Source organism: Cygnus atratus, chromosome 8, assembly GCF_013377495.2.
Source record: "Cygnus atratus isolate AKBS03 ecotype Queensland, Australia chromosome 8, CAtr_DNAZoo_HiC_assembly, whole genome shotgun sequence".
Classification (NCBI taxonomy): domain Eukaryota; kingdom Metazoa; phylum Chordata; class Aves; order Anseriformes; family Anatidae; genus Cygnus; species Cygnus atratus.
This window is the reverse complement of record NC_066369.1, coordinates 21,519,993-21,539,712: the sequence shown is the minus strand read 5'-3', so window position 1 is coordinate 21,539,712 and position 19,720 is coordinate 21,519,993. Positions and strand designations below refer to the sequence as shown.

At 44.8% G+C, this 19,720-nt stretch overlaps 1 protein-coding gene across 1 annotated transcript in view; it reads right to left on the bottom strand.

The window, feature by feature from the left end:
• PTPRF (protein tyrosine phosphatase receptor type F) overlaps nucleotides 1-19,720 on the bottom strand; it is a 371,540-nt gene that overhangs the window by 232,930 nt on the left and 118,890 nt on the right. Inside the window, exon 3 of the mRNA XM_050712309.1 lies at nucleotides 5,630-5,791. Coding sequence (XP_050568266.1) covers nucleotides 5,630-5,714 — 85 coding nt within the window. The 5' untranslated portion in view covers nucleotides 5,715-5,791. The remainder of the gene's footprint in view (nucleotides 1-5,629; nucleotides 5,792-19,720) is intronic.

Sequence of the window (19,720 nt, the reverse complement as noted above, 5' to 3'; positions counted from 1 at the left end):
AGGTAAATTCCCTACCATTCAGTCTTCAAACTGTGATTTGATAGCCTCTTAAAAGCTACGTGCTAGCTCATCCCCAGCTGTTAAAAGTAGATGCAAAAATTACTGGCTGAAATTATACAGCCTCTGCTGTGCAGGTCAGAGTATACTACACTAATCTGATTTTTAGCCTTAAAAATCTATGAATCCACATTGGAGATAAAATTTTAAGAAGGTAGTTTTACTGTTTTTCTTTATCACATAGCAAATAAGCACATTTCTACTGCACACACTCAAAAAAAAAAGAAGTATTCAGTATATCTGCCCCTCAGCACCTGTCAGTGTGCCGGATAACTCGCAGAGACGTTTAAACACAGGAACTCCCTTGCGAGGGCAGGAGAGTAGCTCTGGCCACTCGGTTCCGTCTGAGTGCTGCGGATGGCAAGCGAGACTGGCAGAGCAGAGCAGCAGGAAGAGGGTAACACGAGGAGCCGCGATGCAGAGGCAGAAGTCAGAGCCCACACGTGGTCTTCATGCAAACCAGCAGCCCCAGGACACCCCTGGTGACTGACAACATGCTCAGAGCTGCCTGAGAGCACAACCCAGTGATCCTGCCCCAGAGCTACTGTACCACCTCTCTGGGCTCAGGAGCCACCGGTCTCTGAAGGCTGGAAGGTGACACCAGGAAGGGATTGCTAAATATTTATGCTCTTCTTACACCCTCCATAGGTCTTTGCACTGGCCATTGCTGGATAAGAAATTTGGAGCTAGGCAGACCTTTGACCCAGCAGCTGATGTTGATTGATGAGTGATGTTGACTTAAAGAATAAAGAAAAAAGACAAATTGCAATGCTGTGACCTGGTGTAGGTAGCTATCCAAACAAATTCACAGGAGTCCTGCAAGTGCCAGAGGAAAAAGGGGCAAGGCCGTAAATGCAGAAAGATCCGTTTGTCTGCTCCCAACATGGTGTTTGCTTTTACAGCATCCTTCCTATCTTTATGTCTGCAACATTCAGTTGCAAGCAGGCAGCATTCAGATATTTTAAGGAAAGGCACAGAATCCATTTATACCTAAAAATACATATGATGAGCAAGGACACCAACAATAAAGCTGCACAATAACTGTGGTTAATATTTCAGCCTGCCCCTTAATGATGCAACCCCAATGCCCCAGGTACAGGGGCTTTCCTAAACAATTTTTCACCTGTTTTTTTCACTGATGGAATTTGTCAAAGCTAGTCAAAGCAGAATTGCAGAAAATTAGTATTTACCTGTGTTGCAATACCTGGATGTGATCATATCAATTACACATAATCACCACATGCAGTGTTTGGGGATGGGCACGCAAACAAAAACTAGGAAGCAGAAACAGATCCAAGGCAGCAATGGAGAAACGTCAGGCCCAACTTTCTGGATGGCCAGCTCTGCAAAGGGGCTGTTCTGCAGAGCACCACGGCAAGCCTGTCCCAGGGGATGACCCAGGCCAGCTGTCCTTGGAGCTGGTCTGTCACTGCGCCATCACCCAGGCTATGAAGCAAAGGGGGCAGAGCTGAATTGGGGCATCAACGCCCTGCTACGCTGGGCCTGGGTCCCAGGAGCACAGAAGAGCAACAGCAGACACAGAGACAGGGCACAAGGGGAGCTGAGAGCAACAGCAAGAGCTCCAGTGCTCTTCCACCCAAAACCTCCCAACAGCACTTCACAGTGCAGTGCAAAATCCCTGGCAAAACAGAGCTCACCTGGAATCACGTGTCTAGGAAGGGCATTCAGTACTCTTCCACTTCTCAGCCTTCACAAATATCACTACCTCATCTTCCTTTTTTTTTTTTTTTTAATGTGTCTCCTTAACCCAATTAGCTTCCAAGAAACATGGTTAATGGAAAGAACCTGTATGACACACATACCTATCTGATAGAATGGGACTATCCCTTCCAAGGGCAGGGCAGCTTTGAGATGCTTTAGAGTCCTTGCTCACAGGAGGTGGTGAGAGGCCAGGGACCTGTCTTTACAGACATCAGCTCACTGCTGCAAGCTCCTGCCATCCTCCCAAAGAAAAGCCAGGCTTGCTCCATCTTTAGAAATCAGAAGGTACAAATTCTTTGTTTACCACGTCTCACTTCACACCTAGTTGGCCTAAGTGCTGCCTTAGTTCTTTCCTTCTACAAGGTCACTTTTGAAGTGGTTTTCTTCCTTAAGCCCTTTGAAATTCCGTGCAAGACACACCGAGATAGATTTTAGTTAGAAAGACTTTGGATGGGACACTTGGTCTCTTCCTTGGGCTAATGGAAGCCTTGCCCAGTACATCAAATACAAAGCCTAATTTTAAGAAAACAAACCAACAACAAAACACATCGCTGGTGATTTCTGATGACAGTATTGATTTTTTTCTAGTTTCTCTGCATTTTGAGAGGGGATTTTTTTGTTGTTGTTGCTGCTTTATTTATTTTATTAGAGTAAATGACATATTTCCAAAGGCTTGAAAAGAGCATCTTTTAGCTGACAATTGAACTGAACATTAAATGAAATCTGCAAAGCCATTTTTCCCATGCACAATCAAAAGCTGACAGACAGGGAAGCACAGAGTGCACAAAAAAAACACACAAGCAAGCTGAGGGAGAAAGTGTAAAACAGTCATCCTGAATCAGCTCTGAGCTGCTCTAATGGAATTAGGGTCACCCTGACAGAACCACAGTCAGATCACAGAGAAAATTTAATAATTTCTTACTGCAGTCTGTAAAAGCAGGAGAGGATTTGAAAGTGCTTTCTACCAAATTAGCACTTCTGTATCGACCGCTCACGCACACGTGCCCCTTCCTGCTCACCTTCTCCTCCGGGCACCTCACCGGAGAGGCCCTGAGACCACCGGTCCCGTCCTGCTCACGGGGAGGAACCCAGAGAGCACCTCTTTCCTGACACGGTGCCGTGCGTCTAACCTTCGGGTGCCCCTTCGATTCCTCAGTGCCGACATTACTCACAGCTCCCGTGAACTCAATTCCAGGAGAGGCGTTGCAGCGCACGCCCGGCCCTAATTCCGCTACGCAATACATATTCAATCTGTTTTATCTCAGGCGTTAACGTCTTGCTATCTGCCAGCTGCCTAATTGTCAGGAAGCTCCGGCAGCAAGGCTGAAATGTGTTGTGACAACAACAGCGACAAAGCACAGGCCGGGAAGGTAGGGAAGCCCAGGTTCTGCCTGGAAGCACCCGAGCAGCGCGGCAGACTGCTCTCAGAGGCGGCTCCCTGCCCTCAGCCCTCGCCATCCCTACAAAAGGGATGTTGCAGACTGACCCCAGGAATGCAGACGCAGAGATAACCCTGCTCCCATTATCACATTACTTTTAATAGGAGAAATGTAGGAGTGCTTTGCAGATCGGGAGCCCAGCCATCCTTCTGCTGCTTCCTAGCAGCGCCGCAACGGGGATGAGGCAGAATCACAGCGAAATCCCAAGAACAACCATATTACATCAGGGATCTATCCAGACAAGTAAACTGTCTTTGACTGGGGCCAACAAGATGCTATGGGGACAACAAAAATGAAGAAGGTGCATATGGGCGTGCTTCTTTCTCAACCTCTCTTTCTAGCTTTTGCAGTAAGCTCCAGCGTGCAGGATTTTACCACAGCTCCCCCTCGCCCTTCATTTCTCCACAGTGCCATATTCGCTACCATATTTTGCCCACCTCCATCATTGATGGCAGGACATGAAACACGCAGGGTTTGGGGATGATTTTTCTTTCCTCCCCTTACAGAGATGCAGAGCAGGTGCTTCACACACTCCCAGACACTGAGAGAGTCGGTGGCAAGAGTCAGTGGGGCAAGAGAAGCTATTAATTGCCAAAATACACAGAGCAAGACTTGCCATCCAGGAAACCCTCAGTTAACCTGCAGTGACTGCAATGGTTAAAAGGTCACTGTCCTCCAGATTTGCCTTGCAGATTAGGTAGAAGTAATTCAGAGCTGGTCTGCGCTAGGGAAAAAAGCATACATACTGATATGTTTGCTTCTCGAGACAGAAGTGTTGCACATCTGAGACACCAATATTTGGATCTGGGCCTGTGAAACAGAGCCAATTTTCTTCAATTTAAGCACATTGAAAGTATTCCACAAAACTGGCAAACCATTCTACTGCAGATTATCCTTAGGCCAAGAACCATCCTAGGACACCTCAAACTCCACCAGCTTGTGCATAGCTGACGGAATGATGTTTTTATTCTTTGCAGGGGCCAGGATAAAGATTATGAACCTTGGAGAATTTTTTTCGCACTCCAGAACATTAAACACATAATTTTCTGTGCCAGACTCCAAAATGGGCTACAATGTGTAGACATAAAATAATCTGAATAAATGTCTTCCAGCAGCATCAGCAGCCAGGGGAGAAAGCTGAAGGAGGAGACAGCTGCTGCCCCCAGTTTAATTAGGCATCTCAGACTTACACAGATTACACAGTAATCTGCTGCCTGTACAAAACACCCCTGGTGGTGGCAAAAATAGTGAATTTGTATCTTTCTTCACATCAATCTTCCATTTCTTCTCCAATTTCTCTAAATTTACTCCTCCCCTTTTAGTCAAGGACGTTGAAGAACCCCAGTCCATTGCTGTTTTTACGTTCGGCCATGCTCCTACTGGCATGGAGACCTTCTTCAACTTTCATGAAATCACATCTTAATTATAAGCCTGGTGACAAAGAAAAGCCAGAGGGAGAAGCAGATGGTTGGTGGCAGCTCAGGAGGTGCATCATGGTCACCTCCCGGCTCCAACTGAAGCATCCCATGGGCCCTGGATGCTTTCAAAGGCACTGAGTATTCACAGCTGCCACAGAGCCTGCAATGAATGTGTGAACATTTGGCACTCTGAAAAAAATGAATCCTCCAAAACCATTGTATGCTAATGCACAGAAGCACTCAACAACGCGCAGGCATGGGCAGAATTAACCAAAGCACCACAGCAGCTCATGATGGGCTGTCCATCAGGATGGGCAAATCCTACTGAGTTATTTTCAGTAGTCCACTATTAGCCAGCTTTCTCCTCTTGTCTGTCCACAGCAGCCTTTTATGCACAGCTTTCTCCTTGCTCTGGACAGAGCAAACCCAAGCCTGCGAGAGCAGCTCTATTAAGACTCTCAGAGTACCAGGCATAGGCACAGCAACTTAAAGCATCACCAGAAGAAACATTTGACTCCAATTCTACCAAAATACAGGTGTAGGAGAGCTACACCAGAAGGTAAAAATCCGCATCCTTTCCCAGCACCTCTCAGTCACCCACTGACTTAGGAGAGATGTCTCAGTACCATACAAATTAAGAGCTGGTAAAAGAACAAAAAGTAACGGGAATTACTGCAACCCCAATACTTCTCTCTTCCTTCACCCCCCAACTTTCTTTACTCTTCTGTACATATTAGAAATCAAATTGTCAGGTTTTTATCTTGCAGCTACTACAAAAGCTCATCCAGCACTTGAATAAATGCTGTCAGCCTTTTTAGTTCTACTTGTGCCCTTTCGCACACAATCTACCTGCATTGCACATATTGGAAAATAAGAAATTAGGAGGGTTGTTCCTTATTCCTCAGTGTTTCCAGTACACACCCAGAAGAATCAGTATTTGTTGAAAGAAAATTTGCAATGCATTCAGGCCTTTCGATAATGAGCGTTACTTACTGTCAGCTCCTGCTAAAGGCAGCATCAAGCAGCACAGGATGACTGCTGGCACTGTGAGTACTGAGACGCAGAAGTTAGGCACCATATTCCAAAGTAGAGCAAGTCCTCTTCAGTCTGAGGCAAGTGGTCAGCACACCCAGTGTTACAGACACAGACTTACTCCTGCAAAACAAGAGAGGAAAAAAAGGAAAGTGATCAAATATGATGCACAGATTAACCACTGATATTCCAGACTAAATTGTAAGGTCACAATAAATATACTAATAGAGCTGTTAAGTGAAATTTAACTATCTTTCCTGCTTGAGCAGCATAGCAGGACAATGGTACCCCACAGTCCAGGAAGTTGTTTGTTTAAGGGTCATGAGCCATAAAAGCATCACCATCTTCAAGTCTGTCTTCAAGTCCAGGCTCTATTACGGCCTATTAAAAAAAATCCTTTAGTTGTTGTTATCCATGTTTGTACAAATAGTTCTGAAGGTGCACGTTACAAGAAACAGCGTCTTAAGCTCATGTAACTCTTCTTCATTCATCTGCCCAAGAGAAAAGTGCTTGATTGCATATGTAGGGTGGTTTGCAGTTGTCCTGGTTTCAGGTAGGACAGAGTTAATTTTCCTCCTAGTAGCTGGCAGGGTGCTATGTTTTGGATTAGGATGAGAAGAGCGCTGATAACATGCTGATGTTTTAATTGTTGTAGAGCAATGCTTACACCAAGCCAAGGACTTTTCAGCTTCCCGCTCTGTCCTGCTAGCGAGCAGGCTGGGGGTGCAGCAGGAGCTGGGAGGGGACAGACCCAGGACAGCTGACCCAAACTGGCCAAAGGGGTATTCCATACCATCTGACGTCATGCTGAACAATATATAGGGGTGGCTAGCCGGGGTGGGGGGGCCGGCTGCTCGGGGATAGGCTGGGCATCGGTCAGCGGGTGGTGAGCAATTGCATTGTGCATCACTTTGTACACATTATTACTATTATTATTATTATTATTATTATTATTGTTATTATTTTCCCTGTCTTAATAAACTGTCCTTATCTCAACTCACAGGCTTCACTTTCCCGTTTCTCTCCCCCATCCCGGAGAGGGAGGGGGGAGGGTGAGCGAACGGCTGTGTGGTGTTTGGCTGCCAGCCGGGCTAAACCACAACAGCAGTCAACTACGTTAAACTTAGCTGGGCCCATTCAGCTAGGCTGGTGTACCAGAGCATCCTTTTGTAGCAGCAGCTGTATCTGCATCTCAGATGGGTCCAAACAGGAGCTGAACTGAGTCGTTTCTCAGTTCACAGGGCTACTGGGAATGCCAGGAGAAAGTAATTGAGAAAAATGCCTTTGAAGAGAAGGTTTACCCAAAGCAAAGAGCTAAACTTTGTCCTCCCTAGAAGGGAGAGGACTGACTTAAAAGGACCAAACGCCCCTTCTCCAAAACCATGCTAATAATCTTTGCAATTGGCTCAACTTGTACATCTGCCTGGATATAGAAACACAGGACATTCCGTGAAACCCAACCAGAAAGACAGGTATTTAAGAAGAATGCAATTTCTGGGTATCTGTGTCCTTTATCTTTTCATGGGAATATACTCTATTTACCTCGAGGATAAGAATCCAAGGCTTGCCAGTTAAGACAGATTTTAAAGGAGCCAGCAAGCCCCATTCACTCAAAGTGACAACAGGGACTGTGGCTCACTCAGTGTTGGCATCTCAACGCAAGCTCAAGAGTCATTCAAAAGTCAGTGAGTTTCTCCTTTGCTAAGCTGCAAGAATTATCAAAAGTTACTAATAGAGCACTAATAGTGAGAAATCTCACCCTGAAATATATTTCACCTTGAAATGTATTTCAAGTGTATGTCCATGCGTGCACAAACCGTACATAGCATGACCCACCACTCTCTTAGCATTGGCTGAGATTTCAGAAGTATATTTAAGATTGCTCTAACAAAGATATTTGCATATTTTCCTCATTTTTTTTTTGGAAGAGGATGAATTTTTTTTTTTATTTTCCCTGAGAACCACAGAACTTTTGATGGAGGCAAGTATCACATGTTATGAACATGTTTACTTCTGACAGAAGCATAGCGTTCAAAGAAAGCCAGCAATGCCAGTGTTCAGGGAAATCCACACGAAATCTCAAGAGAATCTACCTAGGCAAATATTTACATTGCACCATACTAACAAACAGCAGATCATGATTCTTCTCCATTCTGTTACTGTATTTGCACAGTAAATCTTTTCACACATTATAATATCACACAATACAAAGAAATCTTTATTTATGCAATGTCTTCTACAGCCAAGACATCTGAAAATACTTTACAAAATAACCTAGTTCTAACCTAGATGCAGGGAGAATACTGATCATCTTATCCTGCTTTTATTATCTCAATGAACAAAATAAATCCAAGTGAGCTCAGCAGCAAGACTTTGAATACTGAAGAAGAGGCTCTTCGGATCAGCCACACTGGGTTCTCTGTTCGTCTCCAGCCTCCATATTCTCCTTTGTCCCTTGCCAAAGAATTACTAAAAGCACCATTAATATGTCTTAGGCTGCAGAGAGAGAGAGCTGTGTCTCTGTAACTACATCAGCTCAATTTCCAACAGGAAATTCGGTTCAGTCCCCAAGCAGTTTGCCCAGTGTCAGCCAGCTCTCCAGATACGGCACACAGGGGAATGGGAAGAAGTGCCCGGACTAAGAGTGAAGATTCTCTCTCTACATTCTCTATGTGCGGTGCTAATTTGTACGGTTTGGAGAAGGAAACCCGCTGAAGCACACTTTGAGCAGCATTACATCTGGGAACACCCAACAGCAGCCAGAATCTTAAGAGGTTACTGTTCTTGGGGAAAAAAACACTGAGGGTTGAAATTATTGTGTCAAAACTAACGTTGTGTGTCACACTCTCAGGTTAGGACAGAGAACGAGTTTTACAGGTGGTGCTGGAAACATCTTAGGTATGTATCGGACCACATTGGGGATGAATAGCTTTCAGAGAGCTTTTCCTCTTTCATTCACTTCCATTAACAACAAAAGTGCCTGATCTAATGGTGTATCTCGAGTGCAGATTGCTCAGAAGTCATGTGAATGGCACCTCCACAGCCCTCATTCAGGAGCAACTCTCGGGAACACAAAAACCTCAGCTGAAGAATAGGTCTCTTGATTTCTGTCGTCTTTCAGCAAACAACATCAAGTTCACTCCCATCTCCAGCTTGACAGATTCATAACTTTCCTCTCAAGCCCATGAGATGCATACAACGTGCATCATGCAAAGCTGATCAATTGGCAGTTACTCTACCAGATGCTTTATAGACTTCATCTTTTTGCAACTGTTTAGTTGCTACAATAATTTACCATCTGGTGGAAAAGCCAGATTTCCCTATGCAAGGCTGCTGTCTGTCCCTCCAAAGTGAATACAGCACCTTTGGCCCTTAACGGGAACAATCTTCTCCATTTCCTCTTTCCACGGCTGCTCTGTCTATGGAAAAGTTGTCCACATACAATATTTAAAGCCCTTTAAATTGGAATGTTTTAAAATTTTATAAATCTGAGTAGCTGTCATTCTCTTTTGAAATTGAAAATATGAAAAAACGTCTCTCCAAGTGGGTCAGCAGCGAGGTGCTCTCCCCCAGCAGGACGACCCCACACTCAAAGCAAGGTGACAGGGCGCTAGCTGAAGTCCAATTAACCCTGAGAAGGCCGGCGGTGCTCTGACAGCTCTGAACAGTCACCTCGAACAAAGCTGTAGGTTTCCCTCCCCTGGGGCAGAAAGGCAGTGTGAGAAGGAAAATAGCTGTAAACCAAGTAATGTTGGTAGGTTTTGGTAATCAGCTAACCAGATGATACAGAATCAGTATTGCTTCAGCAGAATGAGGTCCAATAGCAATCAATCAGCCAATGTTCTTAAGACTCTATTTCTTTTGCCCTGACAACCTCATGCCCTTCAAGCTGCTCTCCTCTGCATCTGGAATTATCTCCTGTGCACCAGGTGACCTCAAGTCTCTTCCTTTGAAGGCCTCCTTTAATCTCACTGCTTTGACTAGCATCCCGCAACTAATATTGCATCCGAGCCCAGACACTGTAGAAAAAGATCTTTCAAAAAATACACGTACATTCTCACTGCTACTTCTGCATCTGGTCCTGGCAATATTATAAGCCCTAGACCACGCAACCCAAAAGGAGGCTGCAGTTAAGCATTCCAGATGGTTTTGTAAAAACATCTGAGTTTAGCAAGCTAAACTCTGTCCTCTGCTCCCAACTCAAAGTTAGCACTACCAAGCGCTAGTCTGGCAGAAAACTAGAAAGCTGGAAAGCAAAACAACAACAACAAAAAAAGCAAATCTGATTTAAATATAGCTGATTTTGCTGTGGGGCAGGTGGATGGAAAAGAGGAGGTCCTGAGAACATTTTTGAAACCTATATGGTTTGATTCTTTCAGACAAGCAGAAAAAGCTGGACTCATTTAAAACAGAGCCAAGAATACCAACAGCTCATATGGTACTAGGAAATTCTGGCAATGAGCACGTCCCATAGGAGACTGCAAAGAGATTAGAAAAAGCAGTCAACTTTAAAGAGTCAAGAGGAGTTTCAAACCAGCACTGAATAGCTCGTGTCCTCTATGAACTCTTCTGGAAAATAAACTGAACTGAAGCAAGTGTCACGTGGGTCACTGGCTGTGAATGGCATGGTGAAGAAAAGCATCCCCAAAGCAAGCAAGCCTGCTCCAAAAGAGGGACGAAAACATTGTATTAAAATGGCTTTTTATTTTAAGCTACTTTGCAACCCTAAGTATCTAATGAGTCAGCCCAAAAAACGTTCCCTGCAGGAATCCCTGCACATCCAGGGGACTGCCAGGTTCCATTTCGTGTCTGACTACTGACGCTGCATTTGCTGGAAACATGTAAGAGTCTCCAGAAACTCACAGGACAGGAAGGTAAGCCCAGTGCACAAGCAACGACCTTGTCTGACCTGGAGACAGAGAAACATCTTCTCATAAAGGAGCATGAATCAATTGCATTTGCTTTTCAAGTTGGGAACTTCTTAAGTGTTCTCAGCTTGAGCCCAAGGATGAAACATCAGAAGATACCAACTGGATGCCAGCCAGGTGCTAGTGAAGGAAGGGCTAAAACTGTATCAGCTTCTCCCAACTATACCACAGGTACAAAATAAAAGCCAAACCTAGTTGTCTTTCTGGACACCTAGCTGCAACTCTGTTTTACACAAATACCCTGAAGGGCAATCCGTGCTTCAGGGGGACCCGATCACCGCACTACTCCGAGGTGTCACCCAAAGGAGGCTAATCAGGACCTGACCGAGCAAGGAGGGGCCACGTGCCACACAGAGCAATGAGGCAGCTATTTATTCCATTAAAAACGAGCACAATAATTGGCTACAGCTCAGCTGCTTCATTCTGTATCCAACGTCTCAGCTGTGCTCTGAATGAGGAGGAGGAAAGCCATGAGACACCATATAATTCAAGATCATATTGCACACATTAGAAGTTGTAGAAGCGCAGTTACACATGAGTTAATGACTTCTGAATGTTTCACTTCACTACATTAGTATTCCTTTAGCATAGATTTCTTTGTGCTTTTCTGCAAGAAATATAATATAAAGAGACTTGGGGAGTACAGCAATATGGCCGAAAAAGACAAAATGAGTCTCATTTCACTCCAAACTCCCACATGCAGGGAAAGTATTAGAGAAATACAGAGGGGAGATATATGGAAGATGGCAACACTAACATAGGTTTGGGGAAGAACTTCGTATGAACTTGCAATACAGCAAAATGGCCAAAAGTTAAAGCAACCACCACACGAGCAAAGGTATCGCACCTCCAGGACCCAGGTGAGGGCAGGCCTGGAGCATCAGGTTGCAGGCTCTCAAACCACCTGGAGAGAATGGATGAGCAAAGCAATTCAAGAACTGGGAAGGATAAAAATCTCTGTCAAGTCACAAGCGCTAGACAGACTGGCTAAGCAAGATGGGGATTTGATAACCATCTGTAAGTACATGAAGGATACAAACACCAAGAAAGGAGTGGAGGAGTATAATTAGCCACGGGCATACAACTGTGAGTAATGGAATGAGACAGAGCAAAAGAAAGTGTATGTTGAATATTCTCAGTAAACTCTCCAAAGAAAAAAAAATAGAAGAGAATAAACCCCAGGAGGAAAATCTTTCATCATTTGTTTCAATGGAAATTAAAAATGGGGTGGAAAAAACACAAACCAAAACAAACAAAAAACCACACACACAAAATACCCCACAACGCAGGAAAAAATATCCTGAGCACTGACAGATCAGTGGGGGGGGAATACACCCAACAGCAATAAACAACTCAGTAATACTTTGAAAAGGTTCTCCTTCCTTATCTTGGCAAAGTATTAAAGAAAGTGTGAAGACTTCAGCAACGAGCTGGCCCAGCTACAGACCTCTGCGATGCTGAACGCACAAACACAAACCTGACCCCCCCGAGAGGAGCAGAGGGAACGACAACGCCAGGATTCACACAAAGCTTGGACACTCCTGGCCACCTCATTAGCTACATTTGCTTCTGAAGTTATTAATTTCTGAAGGTGTCACTGCCTGCAGACAATCCCAGATTAAAAGGTTGTGTTGTTTTTTCCACTGAAACAAGGATTATGAAGGGCCCTGTTAAAGAACTAGAGCGATAAGTCAAAACGTCCGCTTAAAAGATAGATCAGCCTTGAGTCTCAGGAGCCCAGCCATCACTCACGCTGAGCACTAAATACAGATCGCTGTAGATCACCCTACCCAAGTGTAGAGGTTCCTAATGCCTGCTGTAAAGTCTCCTTAAAAGCAGGTAACTGCTGCACGCATATCACCCTTTCAGCAGGGCCCTTACTGTGTTATGGAACAGACCCAACTGCACAACCAGAGGCACGGACCAAAGATCCAGAGCAGTGGAAATCCTGCAGAAATTATAAACAAAAAATCAGCTACTCCTTAGCTATTGCCAAATCCACTAAGGTGGAGGAATGTACTCCTGTATCAGCCACTCCCCCAAAGCGAGAATTCCTGCATTTGCTCTACAAAAGACTACACACACGACAACAACATACGCTTAATACAAATGACCACATAATTACAGGCTTATGTTCAGCACAATGGAAAACAGCGCAATGATTAAAATCACAAGGTACCAAGTCCTCTCCTCTAAACCCCAGCTCCTTGGCATCCAGTTTCGCACACCCAGGACGTACAAACAAGGTTTTAAACTAAAGAGAAGAGAGCTGAGAACCACTGCCCTTCTGGGCTTGCTGCTTGTAAGACACTGCAGTTGATCGCTGTTTACTGTACAGCTGTGGCTCTGTTACATTCCTGCAATGCTGAGCCCACCAGCTCCGCGTCTCTCAGACTGCCAGGAACAGGCAACGCTGATCGGACAGAAGGTCCTGGGAGCACCAACACTGCTCTACCCAAAACAGCAAGAATGCAAGCGATGGCTCAGATGAGGGATAAGCTGTCCTTCGAGCATTTGCATGGTGCCTGCTGTCTTCAGACCAAACTAACCTCTAAATCAATCCTAATTCAGACAAAATCGTTTTCTTATTTGTAACAACGCTTTTACTCTATCCACACATCTACTCAGCCTCTTTTGAGGCCTCAGTGTAGAAATTTTTCAGGGCCCTTCTGGATTGTGAACAAACTGTAGCCCATTCTCTCTTTGCTTCTCAGGAATTTACATTTCAAGCAGCTACAAGAACAGTTGTCATTTGCAGAATCCATGAAAGTCAGACCTTAGGAGCACATGAGCCTTCATGTATTTTATTTCCTCAATTTTTGCTTCAGCCACAGAAGAAGGTATACAAAGAACTTTTATCTGAAAGAGTGGCTCTTTTTAATGAAAAATCCCTTACATTTGCTGTAAATTCAGTTACGTTTTTATATAATGTAGCATACTACCTGGGTATGCTCAGTTAATACTTTCAGATTAATAGCTTATTCCAAAACTGCTTTTGCCAAGACCTCAATTTCTGAAATTTGCTTATCTTTTATATTTAGAAAGACTGGGCATGGTACTTGTATTAAGTCCTCCATTACATTTTTAGCAGTTAAAAATTGATGCACAGAACTCCCTTTTTAGCAGTACCTTTTCTTCCTTAATTGCTGTCTTTAACCTCCCATCATCCGGTAAGCCCAATTTTCACACAAGACAATGGACACTGATTTGCCTAAATAATTTATCTTCTATGTATAGATGTTGTAGTTCTTCAAAGCGTACCTTGGATCTTTCAGTTTTCCTTTTATGCTCGTTATGCTTTATACTCTCTACTACCAATACGTGGGGGGTTGGATTTCCAAATTTTGAAGTGTTCCAGCTCAAACAGCTCCTCAAACCTGCCATCGAGCTAGTGTGAATTATTCCCAGCCTTGCTAATTTAACTGCTTTTTCCAGCTTGCTTTCTAATACTCCATTATTGCTTTCAAACCACATCAAGGAACCATTGCACTATTTTCTCCACTTCTTCTCTGCTCTTACCTTCTCCCATTTTAATTTCAGGGATGCTTTGAGTAATTCGTTCACCTTCTTTAAAGTTCTTCTTCTGAAGTTCAGCGTCACTCTCACGTTTTGATCCTCTGCTCAGCCCCTCCAAGCCCACTGAGTACTCATACACTACGTGCACTGGTCATGGTCACTCATGAAGATGTACACAAGGATCCCCCCCACATCTAACCTCGCTGACTCGGATTAACAGCAGCTTGACAAACGCATGGGTGGTTAGATAATGTCAAGTGACTACCTGTGTCCAGGGCTATTTCAAGCCAGGCTGCGGGAAGCGTGCGTGCGCTGGCACTGAAACCTCCACCCCTCAGCCACTGCCATATTGTGGCAATGCAGAAAGGCCTTACTGCTCTGATCCTGCTAACAGAGAGGACAATCCTCCTCCCCAGGTCCACCAAGCTCCCACAAAGCAGCCTCGCTAGCCGCGGCTACCACCAGCACTGCTGCATCAGACCAGACCCACATCCAGCCAGCCCCAAATTCCACCTGCTGCTGCAGCCTCGTCCAGCAGCTCCTAGGACAGTGCAGGAGAGAGCAGCGGGCTGCCACAGGGCAGGCGTGTGTCTTCCTAACGCCATCACTCAGTAGCCAACCTATGCCCTACTGGAGGCTTTATATACCCAATTAAACTTTCTGTAATTCTCATCTTGTGAAACTACGAACATTTCCAACGCTAGATTTTGGAGTTATTCTCTCCTAAAGGGTTTTGAAGTTAATTATATCTTAGTTGCTATTACTGTCTCCACCACAGATACTGCTTGAACCCCATTATTGTGTGTATTACTGAAGGCTAAAATAAGAATAGCTGCTGCTTTGGTGTGCTCTAGAGCTAGTCTTTCCAAGAAACTGCTTCTCTAACCTTTGCCCAAACGTTATATGTGCTCAGTTTATATGCAGGTAGTTAACATAGCCCAGTAGGGTAAATGGGCTTATTAGATTTATTAAACTGAATTCTCTCTGTGCAGAACGCCCCCAGCATCCTGCAGTCCTCTGGCTCTGGAGGCATCTGTGTGTTACCATGGAAGACAGCACCCAGAAATTCCCTTTGCAACTAATAAGCAGCAACTATGAAAGCACAAGTTTCATGCAATTGTGTTCAGTATGAAAAATGAAAGCTGTTTTTGTAACCTATAAAGAAACAGAGATGCAATCAAGCTTATTACAGTAAGATGCTAAATTTATGATTATTCTTCCCCCACCACCCAGGCCCCCTTGCTTTGCTCTGGCAAAAGAAAACACCCTCTGAGGTAGCATATATGCTCAAGCCATGCTTAATGGATGTAAATAAAAATCAAGTCCTAGGTGTAATATAATGTTTAAGATGAAGAAACCGAAGGTCTGTAAATTAAGAAATCCTGAATTAATGGTGAGAAGCGGGTCTTAACTCTGACTCAGTCCAAAAGTACAATTTCTCTCCTTCAGCACCAGTTTGAGCTGGAAATTAAAATTCAGATTTCTTGAATCCCATTCTGCACAGTAATGCACACAAAATATCTCCACATCAGATTTTGCATCACTCAGATTTGCCACTGTGTGTTGTAAAGAGTGTGATGGAAGCAAATCAATTAATACATTTTACAAGTCATCTTTGTTTGGCAGATCATGGCAACAGGCTTTCAAGTTCCTTAATGGCTACAGGGACCTGAGCAACAGCTGCATCAACACTGCAGCAAATCCACACTTTCACATTTCAACCTTAACTTGGGTATCCAAAAGAAACAAACAAAAAAGCAAACAAACAACAAAAAGAAACACCTCTGCTTCCAGGAGAAGGTTGTGGGTTTTTTTTTTTTTGAGTTTGTTTTTTTGTTTTGTTTTTTTGGTCATTTTTTTTTTGTTGCTGTTGTTTTTAAGTAATTTCATTTTGAAAGTTTCATCTTCCCCAAATTTTGAGAGCACCTCCTCTGTATCCCAATTAGATCTTCCAGTTCCCCTTCATACTCTTCACCAGGGGAGTGGTCCCATGCAAACAGTCTGAGTTGAGATAAACCTGAATTCTAATAAAAAAAAAAACAACCTGGAAAAAAAAAAATGTACCTCCAAAAGCCTGCCCTTTTGTAATGGAGACTTCTGCCAACAGCAGATGGAAAGACCTTTGCAAAGGTAAGACAACCCATATGCCGCCTGCAGGAACTTCTCGGCTTTACTTTTGAAATTATCCACTCTTTCCTTCCAGGCCCTCGTCTGTACACGACCTTCAGAAAGAAGATATACATAACGTGCAGCTTCTTGGAAAACCATTCAGTAAAACCTAAGGAAAGAAAATTACTGCTACTTGTTTTCTCAATCCATTCATACTGAAGTGCATGCTTGGAGCCCCTGAAATCTGATTCAATGTACGTTTTACAGTACTTACGAGGAAAGCTATTTTAATTTTGTTAGTTGCCAGAACATAAAATCCCGAAGGCAAAAACAGAACAGATCTTAAAGGGGAACGATGTTACCTAGCTTGATGAAAAACAAAGGAAAGGTTAAGCAGGACCTGGTTAAGCAGGACTCCAAGGAAAGGAAGCAGCTCCTGCACACGGCTGAGGGGGCTGACGGCACGAGAGGCAGCACCTTGCTCATCACATCCAAACACACCGAATTAACAGCGGCACAGAGCAGCTCCTCAGCTGCCAGCATGCGAGGGCTCTGAGGCCCTTAGCGACGTTCGAGGAACGTGCTCCAAGTTTTCGGCATTTACTTTGGGATTCGCGATGTCGCCGGATGTCCAGGCCTTTTCTTACCTGCAGACTAATGCATCAAAGTGGTTCTGATGATGTTCCCTCTGAAGGTTCATCTGCTCGGAGACCACGGCTCTATGTACACTGCCCAGTCCATTAGTTACGCTGGACCTGAGCCAGGCATGACCATAGGGGCGGTTTTACCGAATTAGCTGGAGCACGTAATACAGTTCCTGCGCCAGGTCTGTGTTTTAGTCTGGCTACTGGAAGGCAGGACAAAGACATCCTCGAAATGTTTTGAATCAACTTGAATTGCCAGCCTGCGCTCGCACTCGCACAGCACTTTGCACTGCATTAACTAAGGTAGTTATGATCCAATAACAACATCATCCAAAACAGAATAGATTTTCTGAGGCCCAAGACATCAGCTGCCCACTAGCTTAAGAGCTTTCCTCAATGCAAGGCACCCTACACTTACAAGAGCCAATAATCGGACCCAAATGGTTTCAGGTGCATCTTGCTCCCGAAGACCCCCTTCTTTCTGTCCCAGCCCAGTCAGCAGAGCCCTGGCATCCCCTCCTTACAGAGGGGACCTGGCGCTGGAGCTCGCCGCCCTCCTTGTTGACCTTTGGCCGGAGCATGGATTCTGCGTCACAAAAACCTTCCCCAGCAATACGATGCAAGGGACGCTGTACGAGAGATCTTTGCTTTTATCCTTGTGGCTTTTAATAATTACGCGCATACGCAAAGAGCTTGCAATCAGTGTACTTTGAATTAAATTTTAACCGATTTATGAAATATTAAAAACCACAATTTTTTTTTATAACATTTTAATTGTAATATTACAGAACTCATCTGGTAACACCTAATTATAATTCTAAATGAGCAGCAATTAACAAGCTATTTTATGGTGCCTAAGTCCAAAATAAACAAGGTCAGGACAGCCCTGCAAAAGGAGCTGCTCCTGTGCACCCTGCTGGGAGGCCAGCGTACCTTTGGGACTCACTCTCTCCCCTCTTTCTGCACCAGAGCATCACACTTCAGAAAGCACAGAGAATATCAAGTACAGATCCTGCAGTACCGCAAGCCCCTTGTCCAGAAACAGACAGCTCTGCTCCTGTCACAGCATCATTGGAAGTGACATGTGCCAACACTACATTGCTGCAGGGGAAGGTAGGGGCAGACCTGGTGGGAGCAAATACCCAGCAGGAAGCAGAGACCCCAAAACGGGATGGGTTGAGGACAGAGCAATGAAGGAGTCTCTCCTCCATGCAGAAGCCAGCGCACCTATTGTCTGAAAAGATTAGTTCGTCTTGGCATGGGGAGTATTTCAAATTCCCCCAACACTTAGAAGCAGGAGGAAGGCTGGGCTGCAGAGAGCACCACAGATCTCAGGTCAGAAATCCCAGGACATTTCCCACTGACTTGGATGCTGTCCCAGAAATTTCTTGGAAGAATCCTGCTTCCTCTCACTCCTTGGCTACCAAATTAAGTTGTTCTGCCTGGTGAGCATCCACTGACAGTTTTAAAAGTAGCTATAGCAGAAACCTACCACGCCAACAGCATTGTAGGGGTCAGCTGGCAGAAGTCCAATGCCCAGAGACTTTGCTTTAGAATTCATTACCTACTGGTGACAGGTCAGGCTTAAATTTTATTTTTACATTTTATTATTTAAAAAGTAAAGTTCTTTGAGTTGAAAAGTGAGGAAAAAATAAATATAGATAATATGCAGCGTACAAAGCAATTTTCTCAGAAGTCTTCTGAAAAGGGCTTTGTGACAGACTCGTGCATCTGTCTTCTGTTTTTTCCTTCTTTCAGTGTACATGACTCTCCAAAATACCAGGAAACACAACTGGAAGAACACAGGCCATTCCCTACTGCAGGAGGCGGCAGCAGCAGCAGCTTAGGAACTTGCCTGATGCAGCTGGTATCCTCTCTGCCTGCAGGAGCAGCGCAGTGATATCTTACGCTGACATTAAATACACAGAAACATTTGGAAAAGTATCAATGATCAGCTTTTTAAATGGAAGAACGAAGTACCCAGGGCACTGTCAGGGCTAAATCAGCAATCCAACTCTGGGAGATGCTGGCAATAGAAAATGTGCTTTATGCATGCAGGTGGTTTATGAGAGACAATTTGTTTACAGCCCTTTTAAAAAGAGCACATGAAGGAATTTGACTAGCAGTTCCTCAGGAAGCACTGCTGTTCATAACAACGCTTACTCTTGCCCTCCGAGCTTGAAGACAGGGTTCCCGATGGACTAACCTCTGTGCCACGCCGAGGGCACAGCGAAGGGCTGCTCAAGGCACCGCAGCTCCCGTCGCACTCCTGCCCGCCTGCAGAAGCCTCACACCAGATGGGCCCCAGCGGTGCAGAAACATCCCGGGCTTGCTTCACAGCTGAGGCTGAGTTACAGGCACCTGTCCCTCCCCTCTCCTCACCCATCCTTCATGGCACAGAGGGGCACTGCAATAAACACCCGATTTCAGTTGAGAACAGCTTTAGAAGACTTGGCGGTCCAGCCAGCCCGGCTTTGCTCAGACTAGAGCATCCTGTGCCTGCGACCTGGGCCTCCTAAGGAAGTCAGCACTGTCTGATACATTTTCTACAAATGCAAAATAAGTTTAACAATAGCATGCATCCTCCTTGATGGTGTTTGTCAAAAACCAGCACGACTCAGCCAGCTGAACCTAACTGGTCACCTCTGGAACAGTGAGATCCTTCCTGAGCAAAAGGAACAGGAGAACGCTGCAAGGGCTGAAACGGAGAGTCAGCACTTCACACAACAGACAACATCCCTCTGCACCCCTCTCTGCCAGCAAACACTGAAATCCATACCGCCTGGTCACAGGGCAAGGCTGCGGGACGTGCTGCAATTCCTTTTACTCACCAGAAGGTGACCAAGGCTCACCGC